General features: G+C 42.8%; 1 protein-coding gene across 3 annotated transcripts; it reads left to right on the top strand.

The window, feature by feature from the left end:
- Positions 1-1,581: 1,581 nt before the first annotated feature.
- Positions 1,582-12,689, top strand: LOC131101673 (claspin). 3 transcript variants are annotated; one of them, XM_058047003.1, is made up of 24 exons: positions 1,582-1,886; positions 2,468-2,585; positions 2,767-3,155; positions 3,390-3,539; positions 3,628-3,681; positions 4,168-4,240; positions 4,325-4,427; positions 4,819-5,396; positions 5,488-5,676; positions 6,177-6,334; positions 6,418-6,593; positions 6,834-6,886; positions 8,062-8,255; positions 8,364-8,880; positions 8,984-9,017; positions 9,096-9,165; positions 9,256-9,392; positions 9,472-9,633; positions 9,906-10,027; positions 10,483-10,613; positions 10,686-10,812; positions 10,983-11,056; positions 11,166-11,327; positions 12,321-12,689. In XM_058047003.1, the coding sequence occupies exons 1-24, from the start codon at positions 1,860-1,862 to the stop codon at positions 12,441-12,443; spliced, it is 3,921 nt and encodes a 1,306-aa protein (XP_057902986.1). In that variant the 5' UTR covers positions 1,582-1,859; the 3' UTR covers positions 12,444-12,689. The 3 variants fall into 3 exon arrangements, with proteins under 3 accessions (XP_057902986.1, XP_057902985.1, XP_057902984.1); XM_058047002.1 differs by having other exon boundaries at positions 8,364-8,898; positions 10,986-11,056; XM_058047001.1 differs by having other exon boundaries at positions 8,364-8,898.
- Positions 12,690-15,142: the final 2,453 nt, after the last annotated feature.

Raw genomic sequence — 15,142 nt, 5'->3', positions numbered from 1 at the left:
GGGATTTTGTAACTGCGCATGTGCTAAGTGAGAAGCCCTCAGTCTCGTTGTGCGCATGCGTGAAACAATTGAGCGCTAATAAAACTTTTATAACGCCACTAAATGCTAACGGAAAATCTATAATTAATATAAATTCCAACAGAGATTGTCATCTTTACATGCCGTACGTGGCCCCCATCCAAATTATTTAAAAAGCAGTGGAATATTGATATATAGATAGCTCCATATGCTTTATTAATCTCAAATATTAACATTCACCAATGTGGTAATTTTCAAACAACTAAAATCACACATAAAACAACAACTCCTCAATAATGTTTAGAAAATGGTCAAAACAAATGTCAAGTTCAAACAGAGGTTGTGAACAAACTCTTATCTTGCTGAGACATTGAGAAGTGGTAGGCCTCAATAAGAGATCTGCTTCTTCCTTTTTGGACACGTTGAATTGTGCAAGTAAAAACGTGTTTTTTAAATGTAACTTCTAAGTATGTCTTATTACATAAAAACATTACCATTAAGGACTACAATAATATTTTTTAAAAACGTTTTCGATAGTGCTCATGACACCAAAACACATGTTAATCTTATTTCCGCTGTGAAAAATAACATTGAAAGGAATATTTTCTGTGTTGAATGTGTGCTTGAACATTGAAATATGTTTCTTTTTTTCTAAATTTTTCAGATCTGGAGGATGAGGAGGGCGTGAAGCCTAAGCCAGACGGTCTCCATCACTATAATGCATTCAGAGTTCTTATGTTTTAGTTCTCTGCAACACTCGAGTAAGTTTGTTCACACACACACACACACACACACACACACACACACATATATATATATATATATATATATATATATATATATATATATATATATATATATAGTCCAAAAAACAAAGTTGTGGCCATGTTTTGTCTGTTATATCATTGTTATCACAAGACAACATCAGTGAATGTTATTATGTTGTTGTGATAATGTCAATTTCTTGGCTTTGTTCATGGCTGCATGTGTTTGAATCAGGTTCCCGGAACGTGTTCTGGTCGTGACGTCACAGCCAACATGGCGTCGGTTCCGGAAACTGGAAGGCGTGTCAAAATCTGTCAAAATCGCCAACTTCATTTCACTCCCGTTTCACAGTTGTTTATTCATGTGTGGCAGCAGCCAGACAAAACAAGTTTTAATCAACGAGTGCTTTCATTTTGTTGTTGTCGGGTTTTTTTGTGTCATGAGCCTGAAATTGAGTTCAAGATCCTCTTAAAATCCATGGAATACATGTTACCGTGATATACTTTATCATCACTGCTGCTGGACATATTCAACTGAACCTAGTCAAGAACAATATCTCATTTTCAAATATGTGAAATAATGTAATATAACAGTGTTGTCCTATACAGTGTTCCCTATTGTCATTGCTATCTTTTAAGTACGCTGGTTATTAACATCATGGCATGTGACAAACAAAATGCCACTTTTACATGCTTCAGTTCCGCCCGCTCGAACAGTACAGATAAATAATCACGCGCTCACACGGTGACGTAGATATAGGCGGGATTAAAATATCCTAAAGACCAATAGAAACGGGAGAAGATGGCGATTGACAACCCGGTGACGAAAACTCCTCGCCAGCTGTCACGGCGCGCGAAAGATCAAAATTGCCTCTGTGAATGTGTATGTGTGGAACAGGCGGGAGGTCGAGAGGGAGCATAGGAAGAGGCTAAATAGAAATACACCTCAAATGAACGAATTAGCAGTCGTCGTTCGATTTAGAATTTTACATGTCGTGACTGTCGCGATTTGACTAGCCTTTTTTTTAATCTCTCTTGGTTTTACTACGAAGCGTCGAGTAGAGCGCGGACAACGAAATGAGCCTGATCCTTTCTCAGCAGCAGGTGAGCATATACTCTCACTACTAAAATAATAACTGTTGGCACATTATTGTGTAATATTACTCTCTCGTTGGGGAATAAACATCGACTGTCGTGGTCAACATTTCCCTACTATTGTTAGCTTTAGCCACTTAGCGAGTGCTGGGCGAGTTGGTCTAAAGCTAGCTAGCTTGAGTGCGTCGGCTAGTTCACTTTCAGTTGGCGCGTCTCAGTCGAACAATAATCCATACTAGTTTAAATATTTCTTTAAAGGTTTGAGATGCCCACCTTAAATCCAAATCCAAACTGACTTGTTTGTTGCTTGAAACAGGCGACACTCATGTTCTTTAACGTCCCTTTGCAGAAATCGCTCAAATAATGCGTTATTCAATAGCTATCTTAACGTTTTCTTACCATGACTTAAGTTCAGTAAGATGTAAAAATTACCACATTGAAGTCCTTTTTTAGTTCCATTTGAAAATAGATTTCTTTTACATTGATTTCACTATACAAACAGCAGGACATCTTCTGATATCTAACTATCATTGTTAACATTCAAATAAAGTCATTTGTGAATGCGTTTTTTGTGTCTTTGCTTCAACCAGGCTGAAGGTCTCCCGGCTGTGACTCCCGCAACCACCGAGAGCGACTCAGACAGCGGAATGGGTTCTCCAGCAGAGGAGATGGTGCCAGAGATGACAAACAATAGGCCCGAGTATCCAGGTGAAGTAGCAAGACAATACTTATGTAAATGTGGGTCGTGATGTCCCAGAGAACAACCAATGTGTCACATTTACACTTTTACGGAGAGTTGTGTTGAGAGTCGCTCCTCGTGTACCCAAAGCCAAAATCACAACATGAACATTTGCAGCGAGAAAAATTTGTGCTCACACTTCTTTTTCAGATTCTGACGAGGATGAAGACGTCCCTACTCGCAGAAAGCCTCGGCGTAATGCCATCAGAGACAGTGAAAGTGAGGAGGAAGAGGCAACTGTACAAATGGCTGAAGCACTGGTGTTATCTACTTCCAGTGGAGAGGACATGGAGACCGGAGAGACGAGCGAGAATCGAGAGAAAGGGGCGAAAAAGAGAATAATTTGTGCTCCTTCTGATGGAGAAGACGGTGAATCTGAGCAAAGGGAGGAAGAGAAGCAGGGCACAAGGAAGGATGCGAAAACTGCAAAGGAGTCTAAAAAGAGAGAGAAAAGCCAGAGGCATCGAGACAAAAAGGAGAAACGTAGCAAAGCAGTGGAAAAACTGAGAAAGAAAGACAGGTTTTCTGACTTGAGTGAGGTGAGTGTAAAAGATGGAAGTCCACTGTCTAACCACGTGGAGTATAATGTACTAGGTCCTGAAAACATACATAATATGTAAAAATGTGTTCCAAACAGCAGCGCCATAAGTTTCCTTCAAGCAGCTTTTGTGCAATGCTGCTGACAAAAATGATCAAACTTCCCTAAGAGTTTGTAGAGAGAGGAAGAGGAGAGACATCACGCATTGTGTAATGACCCACTACTTTGTGTACAGGGTACACCACTTCCTGTGGCTTTGAATGACAGCGGCTGCCTGCTGGGCGACACTGATCTGTTTGACACTGGTATGGACGAGGAGCTCGAAGAGGAAGAGTCATTAGACTCCATTCGTGCAGCCGTCAAAGAGAAGATGAAAAAGCACAAGGTATATACTGTACTGTATGACTTGTACTCCCATTTCAAGTGTATCAAGTATCTACGACTTATTTTATATATAATTTTTTTGGATGCAGGAACCTTTTCTGGGTGAAGATGACGAAGATGAAGCCCCGAAACCCCAACGTGCAGTAAGTCATTCTAATCATTTCAAAACCCCTAGTTTATTGGGGTTAATTGTTTCCGGACTCAACTGTGAATAAAATGAATGTAAATTAAGTACGATTACTAAATCATAAATGGAATAGTTTGCACTTAGAACATAGAAAATCTGTTGACAATCTTCTAAATATGGTTTTCATTATTATTATTAGAGCCCTCTAAATATGAAATAACACCCCTATAGTTATCTTAACACTCATATTACCCAATATAGTAGACTTAATTAAAGAAAATAAGCCATATAAGACATAAATAGGACTCATGCTTGCGTGCATTGCAGTAAATGTGTGGACCTGAGTGGGGGTGGAAACAAAGTGATGCCTGGGCTTTAACTTGGCCATTAAACATTTTTGTGCTTAACAATGCTTAATTTAGGTTAAAAAAATTGGTGAGGGGTTACTATATCAAGCACAGTTATCCAAAAATGAGTGTGACTTGTTTTCTTGTGTTGTCAGGAGCGAAAGGCCGCCCGTGCGAGTAAAGAGGCAATGAGGCAGCTCCACAGTGAGTCCCAGAGGCTGATCCGAGGTCAGTTTGCAGGACATTCTTGCAGTGCTTGTCATCTATCAAGCTTGATGCATTATATTTGACATTCATCTCTACCTAATGTAGAGTCAGAGCTGGGCCTGCCATACCACGTCCCCGAGCCCAAGACCATCAGCCAGTTCTTTAAGAAGAGAGCCAGGCCAGAAGGACCTGCCATGGCCCTGTTGAAGTAAATGCAAACCTTTTCTGTATGTTAATGGTTTCCGGTAATGGCCAACTGTCGTATTTTCACAATTAATTACTATTACTAATACATTCAAATTGGTGTGTTTCACGTCAATACAATACTGATATCACAGCCTTGAGTAACACCAATTCCGATATTTAACTGGATCGTACTGGGATGTGGGAAGTTCCCATCTATAATAGGTTCTATGCATTTAATATTATTTGAAAATGTTTTTGAATAATTATTCTCTATCATGTATTTTTTTTGTTCATATTTTGGGTGTCTGGGGGTGAGTAATTGGGTTATTATTATTTCCTATTGGAAGGATTGCCTCTGTTTTTAACAAATTAATAAAAACAATGTACCATTGTATTCCAATTTTGTCCTTTAGATCAAGACGGTACTCAGCAGTGATGTTGGAGACACCACCACCACCACCAGCCAAGCTCACCAATGAAGCCCAGCATCTACCAGCAGAGCAGGCCTCTGCTCCCCCTCCACAAGCCACATCCTCTCATCTCCAGGCCTTACCTCAACCTGCCGCCACTTCATCCCCGCAACAGGATAGCCTAAACCAAGCCCAAAACGCTGCTGAGAGCTCAGAAACTGACCAGGAATTCTCTCCAATGCTTTACCTCTCAGAGAGTTTGCAGGAATCCATCACGAGCGATTCTGCGATGAAACATACTACGTCTGGTGAAGAGGCCCCTGCTGTTGTCATTACAGAACAGACTGAGACTCTTTGTAATGCTCAACAAGCTGAGGTCGGACCTGTAACTTTGGTTGTGCCTCAAGCCACCTCTTGTACTGACCTAGTGTCAGCTGAACCTTTGGGGCTGCTCTCCGCCAAACCCAAAAAGGATAAATTAGCCAGACTGAAGGAGCTTGGACTGGACCCTCCGCCTGTTGCCAAGTTGTGCGCTAACGCCGGAGATTTTATCCAGCTTGAGCCCGCACCACTCAACCCAGGTCCGTTATGCTCCCAGTAACTGTGGCATGACACGTATATTCTTCCACTTATACACTATACTAATACACTTAAATCCCACCCCTCCATTAGGTGTGGAGGCTCTGAAGGAGCGATACCTTCGTCACATCCAGCCTCCAGCTCGTCCTCAAGGGGATCGTACCATGCAGCTCAACATCGTCCGGAAAGACAGCACCCCGTCTGGAAAGGAGGAGTTGTATGCTGAGTCTGTGACGGTTACTCTTAAAGAAGGACAAGAAGAGCCTGCGGTGACCAAACCTGGTAAAGAAAAGGGATCATTAACTTTCAGGGCTATGATTTCATGGAACAGGCGCAGGGCAGGTGCGCACCCCCGCCTCTGTCCCTCCCACCTGTCATTTCTTTTCCACTAAAATGTGCGTAACACCTGCCTATGAGGTTTTGGTGACGTGTGTACACTGTGCGCCTGTCAGACAATTTGCGCAGGATGCGCTTCACCCGCGCCAAGAACAGACCAGGTCATAGCTGGCAAGGTTTCAGCGCACCTTTAGACGTCCTGTATTGTCCCGAAATTGTCACTGTGGGAAGCTGAAAATGTGGACACCTCCCTTGGTGCGCCGCCACGCCCACCTCAGCGCAATCCAGTCAACCAAATTGGCAGCGCACAGTGGTGCACTGGTCCAAATTACCACTGCGTGGGCTGCGCCATGAAATTCGAGCCCCCAGTCTCTCTTGAATTATATTTGTGAAGCAATCGAATGATGAGCAAAGTTGTATTGAGAAATGGTGGCTTGTTTTCATAGGAGAGAAACTGTTGACCCTGAAGCAGCGGCTGCAGCTAGCCATGGCCCAGCGGAGACAGGAGGAGCGGGAGCGCAAGGCAGAGCTGAATCGCCTCGATAATGAAGACTGTGGAGAGGAAGAGGAGGAAGCAGAAATGACTGACTCTGAGACGGAAGAGGTAAGAGTTTTCATTGTTACATGGCTAAAATTTGTTGTCCTCTCTCCTACTATAATCATCACCCCTACTGTTCTTTGTAACAGGGTGTGGATGACTTATTGGGAGGCAATGATGAAGATGATGACGAGGAGGGCAGTGTGGTCCAGAGTATCAGGAGTCTTTCCCCCGTGGCACTAAATGGCCCGCCAGTAACTCCAGACCTGGTTAACACCGATGGAACACTCATACTGTTCCCAGGAAACTCATCCTCTCGCACTGGGTGAGTGAGTTGGATTTTTAAGTTGTGAGGTAGGGTGAGGAGCTCAGGGTAGAGCCGTTGCTCTTTCACATCGAGAGGAGCCAGTTGAGGTGGCTCCCTGGTGAGGTGTTCCGGGCATGCCTAACCGGGACAAGGCAGGGAGATTGTTTCTCACAGTTAGCCTGGTAATGCCTTGATGTTCTCTACAATGGGTTGGTTTGAGTATATTTAATGTATCTTTTGCTTTCTTCCCCTTTTTAGTGATGGTGGAAGGAGATCCGGTCCTGCTGGACAATACGGTGCTAGCAAGATGGGTACGCTTTTCAAAACATCTAATGTTGTACACTGGTAGTCCTCAGTTTACGGCTCGCATAAATTAATAAAATACTTAATTCTGGTACATAAATACGAGACTGTCTTCAGTATTAGTTACTACGCTAGTTAGTTTGAGTGTCGGGTTCATCATTAAGGATAAACATATTGTAGTATCTTGTGTAAGGACGCGTGCATAACAGGCTACTGTTGCCCGAACTCAACTTTCCTCTCAGTATGCACACAGTAAGGACTCGTGTCACGTTCACAGACACTGGGACATCGCATAACTCTTTATACATAATGGCCAGGCTGCTGGTTCTCTGAAAGCGACAGTAATAACAAAGCAGTGTAGTTTTGTTTTGTTATTCACATAAAAATGCTGCTCGTGCTTTCTTTTTTTTTTTTTTTTAATTTATTGATCTCCAATAGAAATTCACATTTCAAGCAGCTCTCAAACTCATTTTATTGCCGTTTTATTTTTTTGTCTTTAATGTGTTTGTGTACAGTGGGTAAATTAAGGAGTTAACCCTTTATAGGGCAAGTAACCATATATGGTAACTTAAAAAAACAGGGTTTCCCCATGTCTCAGCAAGGCAACCGAGTCATGTGACTTTCTCATGCCAATCAGCCAAGATCAGACAATGTCACAGGAAGTGACATCATGGGCTTGTGATCAATCAGGAGTGAGCCAGAGATCAAACTTCCTTCTTCATTCAGAAGTCGGAAATTGCAATTTTCTGACGCTTGGGGCCCCCGACACTCTTGGCCCAAAGATAAAAACTAACCATGATAAGTTGATCACAGTCACTCTAACTACAGCACCTCTGTTGATGTCACCTTGTGCGGTTTGACCTGTCCCTTTTCCATACCCTAAATGGGCAAGGAACCGTATATGGTAACTTCTTTGATCTTGATTTGCACCCAAAACCCGAAACTGAAAAGTAAAAAGAGAAAAAATGTCTTCTTATAGCCCCCAATAACACCGAAGGATTGAATTTTTACATTTCTAAGTATTTCATTGAGTGCCCTATAAAGGGTTAATGTAGGTATAAGATCGGACTGACGCCACAGTCTAGAACTTGTACATTACTCATGGACCGCCTGTCAAGGTTTTTTTTTGCTTTTTTGTCCCAATATAATGCTTTCACTCAAAGCTTTGTGTCCTTCTGTGCAGAAGAAGATGACTCTCTTTCCCTGATGAAGGACATCAGCCACAACAGCAGCTTCGAGCTGGCTGGATCCATGATTACTTCCTACCAACCTATCAGCCATCAGCGCACCGGGAGAGGCGCTTCCAACTGTCACCCCATGTTCCGCTCCCCTTCTCCATGCCTCTTCAGGCCCAGCTTCCTTGGCTCTGCTTCCAAGGTGATATGCAAACAGTCAAATAAGAGACTGTCATAGGTCTTCACAGACAGTGTTGATATTAAATGTAGTTTATTTATGATGACTTCATTTTGCCTCAATGTCCTACAGAGCTCTGGCAAACACTCCGAGCCCTCGATGTGCCTCCCAGTGGAGGACTCCCAAGACCTGTACGCCCCTCCTTCCCCAGGTGTAGACTCTGAGCCCATGGGAGGAGCAGCTGCTGGGCCCAGCTTGGGCGGAGACTCCCAGGGTCGCTTCTCCCTGGAGGATGACGCCCACTCCCAATTACTCGATGCAGACGGCTTCCTGAATGTGGGCCCTCGACCCGGTGCGACCGCCCGCTCCCACAAGAGACAGCTGATCCTGGGCAGCCTGGATGAAAATGCAATGGATGCCAACATGGGGGAGCTTTTAGGTCTGTGCTCGGGTGTTTTTAGATCGGCGGAGAGCAGCACTAGTGGCGAAGCCGCACCAGGTCCCGGGGAAACACAGACGGAAGAACTTCTCGGACTGTGCTCAGGAACATTTCCACAAACACTGAATGAAGAGAGTGGAAAGACCCAGGAGGGAGGACACGATGAAGACACGGAAAACACCATGGATCAGCTACTGGGGCTTTGCTCGGGCAAGTTTCCCGGCTCAGGTACTCGCCTGGTCTCATTACTATTGTGATGTTATGTTCAATCCATGTTTCCAATGTCTAACTGTGGTTTTTTGCTACTTTTTAGGTTCTGTCCACACTGGTTCACCAGCACAAGACATGTAATTTACTAGTCATTTATCTATTTTATAGAATCTAATTCATAAAATGGATACTTTAAATGTATTTACTTTTTATAGTAAAAAGACTCCAGTAGAGGAGGAGGAGGAGGAGGAAGAAGACTGTGAGTTCCGGCTTCTGTCAGATGTGGTATGTGAGCATGTTTTTTTTTTTTATTGTAATGTTTTGGTTAAGATTGAATGGAAAAGACAAAATTAATCCCTCATTGCCTTTTTATAGGAAGATGATGAGGACATCAGTGAAGATGAAGAGGAGGATGCCGCTGATGAAGAAGAGAACAATGACGTTGAAGAAGAGGAGATGAATGGAGTGTTTGCGCCTGATCTTGTTCAAAGGCCGAAAAAGAAGAAAAAAATGTAAGTGAAGAATCAATCATATTGTTGTTACTCAACTCCTTTTTATCGTAAATGAATATCCCAATAATTTTGTTCCTAGGCGCCTCACCGACTACGTGGACTCTGAGGCCGAGCTGTCAGGCAGCGAGGAAGCCAGTGACGATGAAGACGGCGACAGAGGGAGCGAGTATGAGGAAGAGGAGCTTCTGGAGGAGCTTCCCTCTGATGAGGAGCTCCAAGACCAGGTCAACAAGATCCACATGTGAGTATCCATGTGCTGCTTTCAGTTCTTCTGTGTCCACGTACATGAGTATCATAAGAAGGAACAGTTTTGATCCCAGGCTACAGTTGGGAAGTGTAATTTCCAGTAGGTTGTGTCCACTATGGTTCATACACAAACACCACAACAGCGAGGTTAGCGCTGATTCCAGCATTAACACAAACAGAAACCGTGACGCTAAGCCAGTGTCCATTTGGATTAATGAATAAATAGCCATTTTTTCCATAGAATGCTTCATGTGTGTGTTTATACAGGAAGCAGATAATGGATGATGACAAGCGACGTCTGAGGCTGTATCAGGAGCGCTACCTGGCCGATGGCGATTTGCATTCTGACGGTCCTGGACGGGCTCGCCGTTTTCGCTGGAAGAACATAGGTTTGTTTCCAGAAATTATTTTCTCATGCAAAAAAGCCATGTTTTTACCACATATGCACATACTAAAAATATATTTAAAATGATAAAAAATGTTTCCAGCGTGGCACGGCGGGCTAGTGGTTAGCGTGCAGACCTCGTAGCGAGGAGACCAGGGTTCAATTCCACCCTCGGCCATCTCTGTGTGGAGTTTGCATGTTCTCCCCGTGCATGCGTGGGTTTTCTCCGGGTACTCCGGTTTCCTCCCACATTCCAAAAACATGCTAGGTTAATTGGCGACTCCAGATTGTCCATAGGTATGAATGTGAGTGTCAATGGTTGTTTGTCTATATGTGCCCTGTGATTGGCTGGCCACCAGTCCAGGGTGTACCCCGCCTCTCGCCCGAAGACAGCTGGGATAGGCTCCAGCACCCCCTGCGACCCTCGGTAGAAAATGAATGAAAAATGTTTCCTTGCAGATGACGGCTTCAACACAGACGGGACCGGAGCTGATGGTGAGGAAGAGCAGGACGAGGATGAAGATGTAGATCAGAATGAGATCCATCGGAGGAAGGAGAGGTTGGAAAGAGAACAGTGGCTTAGAGAACAGGTAGCGTTTTCAAAATATATCCTCAAAAGCACAAAACCCACTACTTTATTTCAATCCTTTGACTTTCTTCAGTCCCAACAGAAAGCCCAAAAGGGGGACGCTTTGGATTTAGATGAGGATGATGAAAAGATTGAAGAGGAAGATAGTCGTTTCATGAAGCTGGCCAAGAAGGTGACTGCCAAGACGCTGCAGAAAAAAGGTACATTTGATATCATAACCCCACTCACCTCAGAAATACCTCACCTCAATAAAAATCCATACTAGAGGTGTCCTGATACAAGTTTTTCATGTCCGAAACTGTCCTTACACGTGCCAATTATAAAGATAGAATGTTTTTTTCTGAAAAGTGATGTATGCTCATTTAAAAAGCAGAACTTCCTGTGCCGCCGCCACCACAAAAGACATCCCTCAATCCCTTTCTCAGACCCTCGCAGCCCTCACAGGTACGTTACTAGAGTATGTGGCTAATTCACCCCCCTCTACAGCATATTGTACTGTTTGTTGTTGGTGGTGATGATGATGTGTACATTAAGTTGTATTGCATCCTTGCAGTTAAAGAGAGGTTCCCTCCTGAGTCAGCCTCGGTCCGTCCTGCAGAAGTTGGCCTCCATATCCGAGGGGAATCCACTAGCACCCCGAAACAGTCGCGGATTCCTCTTTCAGACGCTGTCTCCAGAGAAGGACCACTCCACTTCAGACGCTCCTCAGAATCAAGTGAGTAGAAGCAGCAGCTGAACACAAAGCATCACATAGTGTGCATTTATACCGTATAGTCAGTAGCTACAGGATTTTATTTTATTATTATTTTTTTTAGATAGTTGTGGCCTTATACGCCATATTTCATGGGAGGTTTTTTTTTTTTTTTTAGATTTAATATTGTGGAATTGAACTCGGGTCTCCCAGCGGTGAGGCCACCGTGCAGCCTTTTACCATTATGATTATCATATTTTTATTATATTCTTGTAGCATTGTTTTCCACAACCCAACGTTCGTTCATTCATTCATTTTCTACCGCTTTTCCTCACGAGGGTCGCGGGGGGTGCTGGAGCCTATCCCAGCTGTCTTCGGGCGAGAGGCGGGGTACACCCTGGACTGGTCGCCAGCCAATCACAGGGCACATATAGAAAAACAACCATTTACACAACCCAACGTTAAAAAAATTAAAATGTTGACTTCAAAAGACTCGACTTGACTTTAATTTATTGTATGGTCATATCACCTTGTACTTTGGTACATGACAAAAATAAAAATTTTTTTTTTAAAATATATTAGGAAAGCAGGAAGTGAACAAATTTAGCAGTTACTGATTGTAAAAGGGGTAGGATATGTGAAGGTTACAATAAATCATTGTGATTGTGGTCTGTTTTCTATGCCGCTTATCCTTACTAGGGTCCTGGTTGTATGCTGGAGCCTATCCCAGCTGACTTTGGTCGAGGGGCAGGTTACACCCTGGATTGTTCGACATTCCATCCCATAATGATTTTCGAATTATAGAGGATTAAAGCCGAATTATAGAGTGGTCCTCTCATGGTCACATTTTTCACTAAGCAGCCATTTGTGGCAAAAATCTAATGGTTAGGGTTCTGTATTTCCGGGTTTCGCCACTAGGTGGAGTCAAAGCCCACATCGTCAAATGGACAATACATCTTTGTAGCGTCACATACTGTAGGTTATTTTTGCATAATAATGAACGTGTTTGACCCACAGACGATGAAGAAAAGGGGGAACGTGGCAGCGGTGAACCCAGCAGCCAAGAGAGTCTGCAGGCCAGACACATCTATTGGACATAAAGCCCCCCAGAGAAGTATTTTTAACTTTTTGGACCACTAAAAGCGACAAGGCACTCTGATGGTTTTCCCAACACTGTCCATCAGGCCAGTTGTGACGCTTTTGAGGTTTTTAAATCCATGCTAACTTCAGCATGCGGCTGTCTAATTTTATAATTAACACTTTTAGGCTTAATTCACTAAAAATGTTATGTAAATAGGGTTGATTTTTGGTTTTAAACCTGAATGGTTGGGTTTTTGTATAATGTATTTGCTTGACATGTAAATAAAAGTCTATTTTAAGAAACCACATTTCATTTCTGTTTGTGTGACTGGTTTAAAAAAAAAAAAGTATAAATCACGTAAATAATTGCTTCATATTTGCATTCATACTCTGTTGTCAAAAGACTACTTAACCTTGTGACTTTTTGCTTCAGGTTCTCCACATGATGCCTGCATATCATTGATGGTCTTCCCACTTGGACACTGCACGGACTCACTCGAAACCTTTTTAATTACCTTGCGTTTTGAAGGCTATAAAGTGCCGGGGCTAATAATAACCCGGCATTTCTAACGAGCCTTTTCATCTCTCCATCTCATTAGCTACCATGACGATTAGCAAGACTGGTGTCCTGGGGTTAAAACAGAGCAGGGGGTCCCCATTAGATATCATTAGGGTCCATGATGCTGAGGGGATCACACTTGATTGTCATTTTTATGTAGTACTTTGAGAATATATAGCATAGAGGAAGGTTTTTCCCACCATTATGAAAAATGAAAGCATGTAGGGGACCCACAAAGATGTTTTTGCATTGTATTTTCAGATTTTTATTATTTTATTTCCTTTTTATGTAGTACTTTATGAGAATAAATAGCATAGATGAAGGTTTTTCCCACCGTTATGAAAAATGAAAGCATGTAGGGGCCCCACAAAGATTTTTTTGTGTTGTATTTGCAGATTTTTATTATTTTATTTCCTTTTTATGTAGTACTTTATGAGAATAAATAGCATAGATGAAGGTTTTTCCCACCATTATGAAAAATGAAAGCATGTAGGGGGACCCACAAAGTTTTTTTTGCATTGTATTTGCAGATTTTTATTATTTTATTTCCTTTTTATGTAGTACTTTATGAGAATAAATAGCATAAATGAAGGTTTTTCCCACCATTATGAAAAATGAAAGCATGTAGGGGACCCACAAAGTTTTTTTTGCATTGTATTTGCAGATTTTTATTATTTTATTTCCACAATGTGCCATTTTTATTTCAATTCTTAGAGCAAACTTTTTTTTGTAACTTTAATTGAGGCCCTAATCATCCGTTATAATGTTCCAATGTATTTATTTTTTATTTTTTTAATGCCATGGGCCAGCAGAAAACAAGCTGCAGGCCGCCAATATCCCTTGGGGCTGCACTTTGGCCACCGCTTGTACAGATGCATCATTATTTAGCAATTATGGTGCAATTAATTAACATGAAAATTCCAAATTCCTAAGGGTTTTGCTCTGCAGGGTCAAGCAATCCATCCTAATGAGATATGAATAGGATATTGAGTCTTTGTGGTATTTTTATGCCTTGTCCCCCCCCCCCCCCAGAGGATGGACTGCATGAACTCCTGATTCACACCACACTTGAAAAAAGCGGGAAGGTTACACGCTTTGGCATGGAGGCCCCCTGTTTCTAAATATCTAGAGGACACACGGATCTGCTTGTATTCAGATTACGAGGAAGGGCAGAGAGTGGAATAATTGAAAGGGAAAGGAAAAAGCTCCAGCACCCAAGGGGGTGCGTTGCTGGGTGTCATGCATCATCCGCTTTTATGTACGTGAGATAAAAGTGTAATTATACTGCAAAACAAGCCATGCTGTCTTTCACTTTAGCACATCCAGCCTCATTTGGCTCTCATTTCCTTCTCTCTCTCTCTCTCTCTTTCTGTGTTTTTTAGATGGTCTCCACACTGGCGACCTGACAGTGGCCTTTGGGTGCTGGCCCGCCTGTCACAGTCCGAGAGCGCTGCTGGAGCAGATGTGGCGCTGAAAGTGAGGGAAGTGGGTCATTATGCTGCAGGGTTATTCTGATACGGTAAGGTAAGTCATGTTCCCTTGGAAGGCTTTTTAATGCCAACATTAATGGTAACACCATGGCCTTAATTCCCGCTTATCTCTCATTTTCTCCATTATGGCTGTTTTGTAACTTGGAAAAAAAAAAAAAAAAGAGTGAGATGGAGAGTGATGATTTTGCGTGTGACGAGGCCTTGGGCGCATGCTCGTGTTTGATGTATTTTTTATGTGCTTAGGCTACTGGTGAGCCACAGAGAGGGGAGGGAGGGAGGATGGATGCCTGGAGCTGGTGCACTTGAATGGGGATGTTGTTGAAGGAGAAAAGGGGGATATAGGGACGTGTGTGTGTGTGTGTGTGTGTGTGTTGGGAGAATATGAGGCTTTTTTTTCCCGCCGCCAGCGACGACATGTCAGGGGAGGGGGGACAAGAGCGGAGAGGGTAGAGACAGTGAACACTTGTTAAGTCTGTCTGATGTAGCCTCTTGATACCATACACACACCTCCAAAAAAAAAAACCACTTGCCTGCACTCACGCCCTCCTCTTAAACCACAAAAGCTATCACTTTTATTACAAATTTACAAACAAAAAGTTTATTTTTATGTAAGGGTGCTGTCAACAACAAATATTCATACCGCTGAGGTAGGAGATAATGATGGTACCGCATCTATTCAGTACTACTACTGTGTTATTTTGGTGAAACAA

The sequence above is a fragment of the Doryrhamphus excisus genome, chromosome 14 (assembly GCF_030265055.1).
Source record: "Doryrhamphus excisus isolate RoL2022-K1 chromosome 14, RoL_Dexc_1.0, whole genome shotgun sequence".
Lineage (NCBI taxonomy): Eukaryota > Metazoa > Chordata > Actinopteri > Syngnathiformes > Syngnathidae > Doryrhamphus > Doryrhamphus excisus.
The sequence above is the reverse complement of the archived record's forward strand: the minus strand, read 5'-3'. Positions and strand labels throughout refer to the sequence as shown.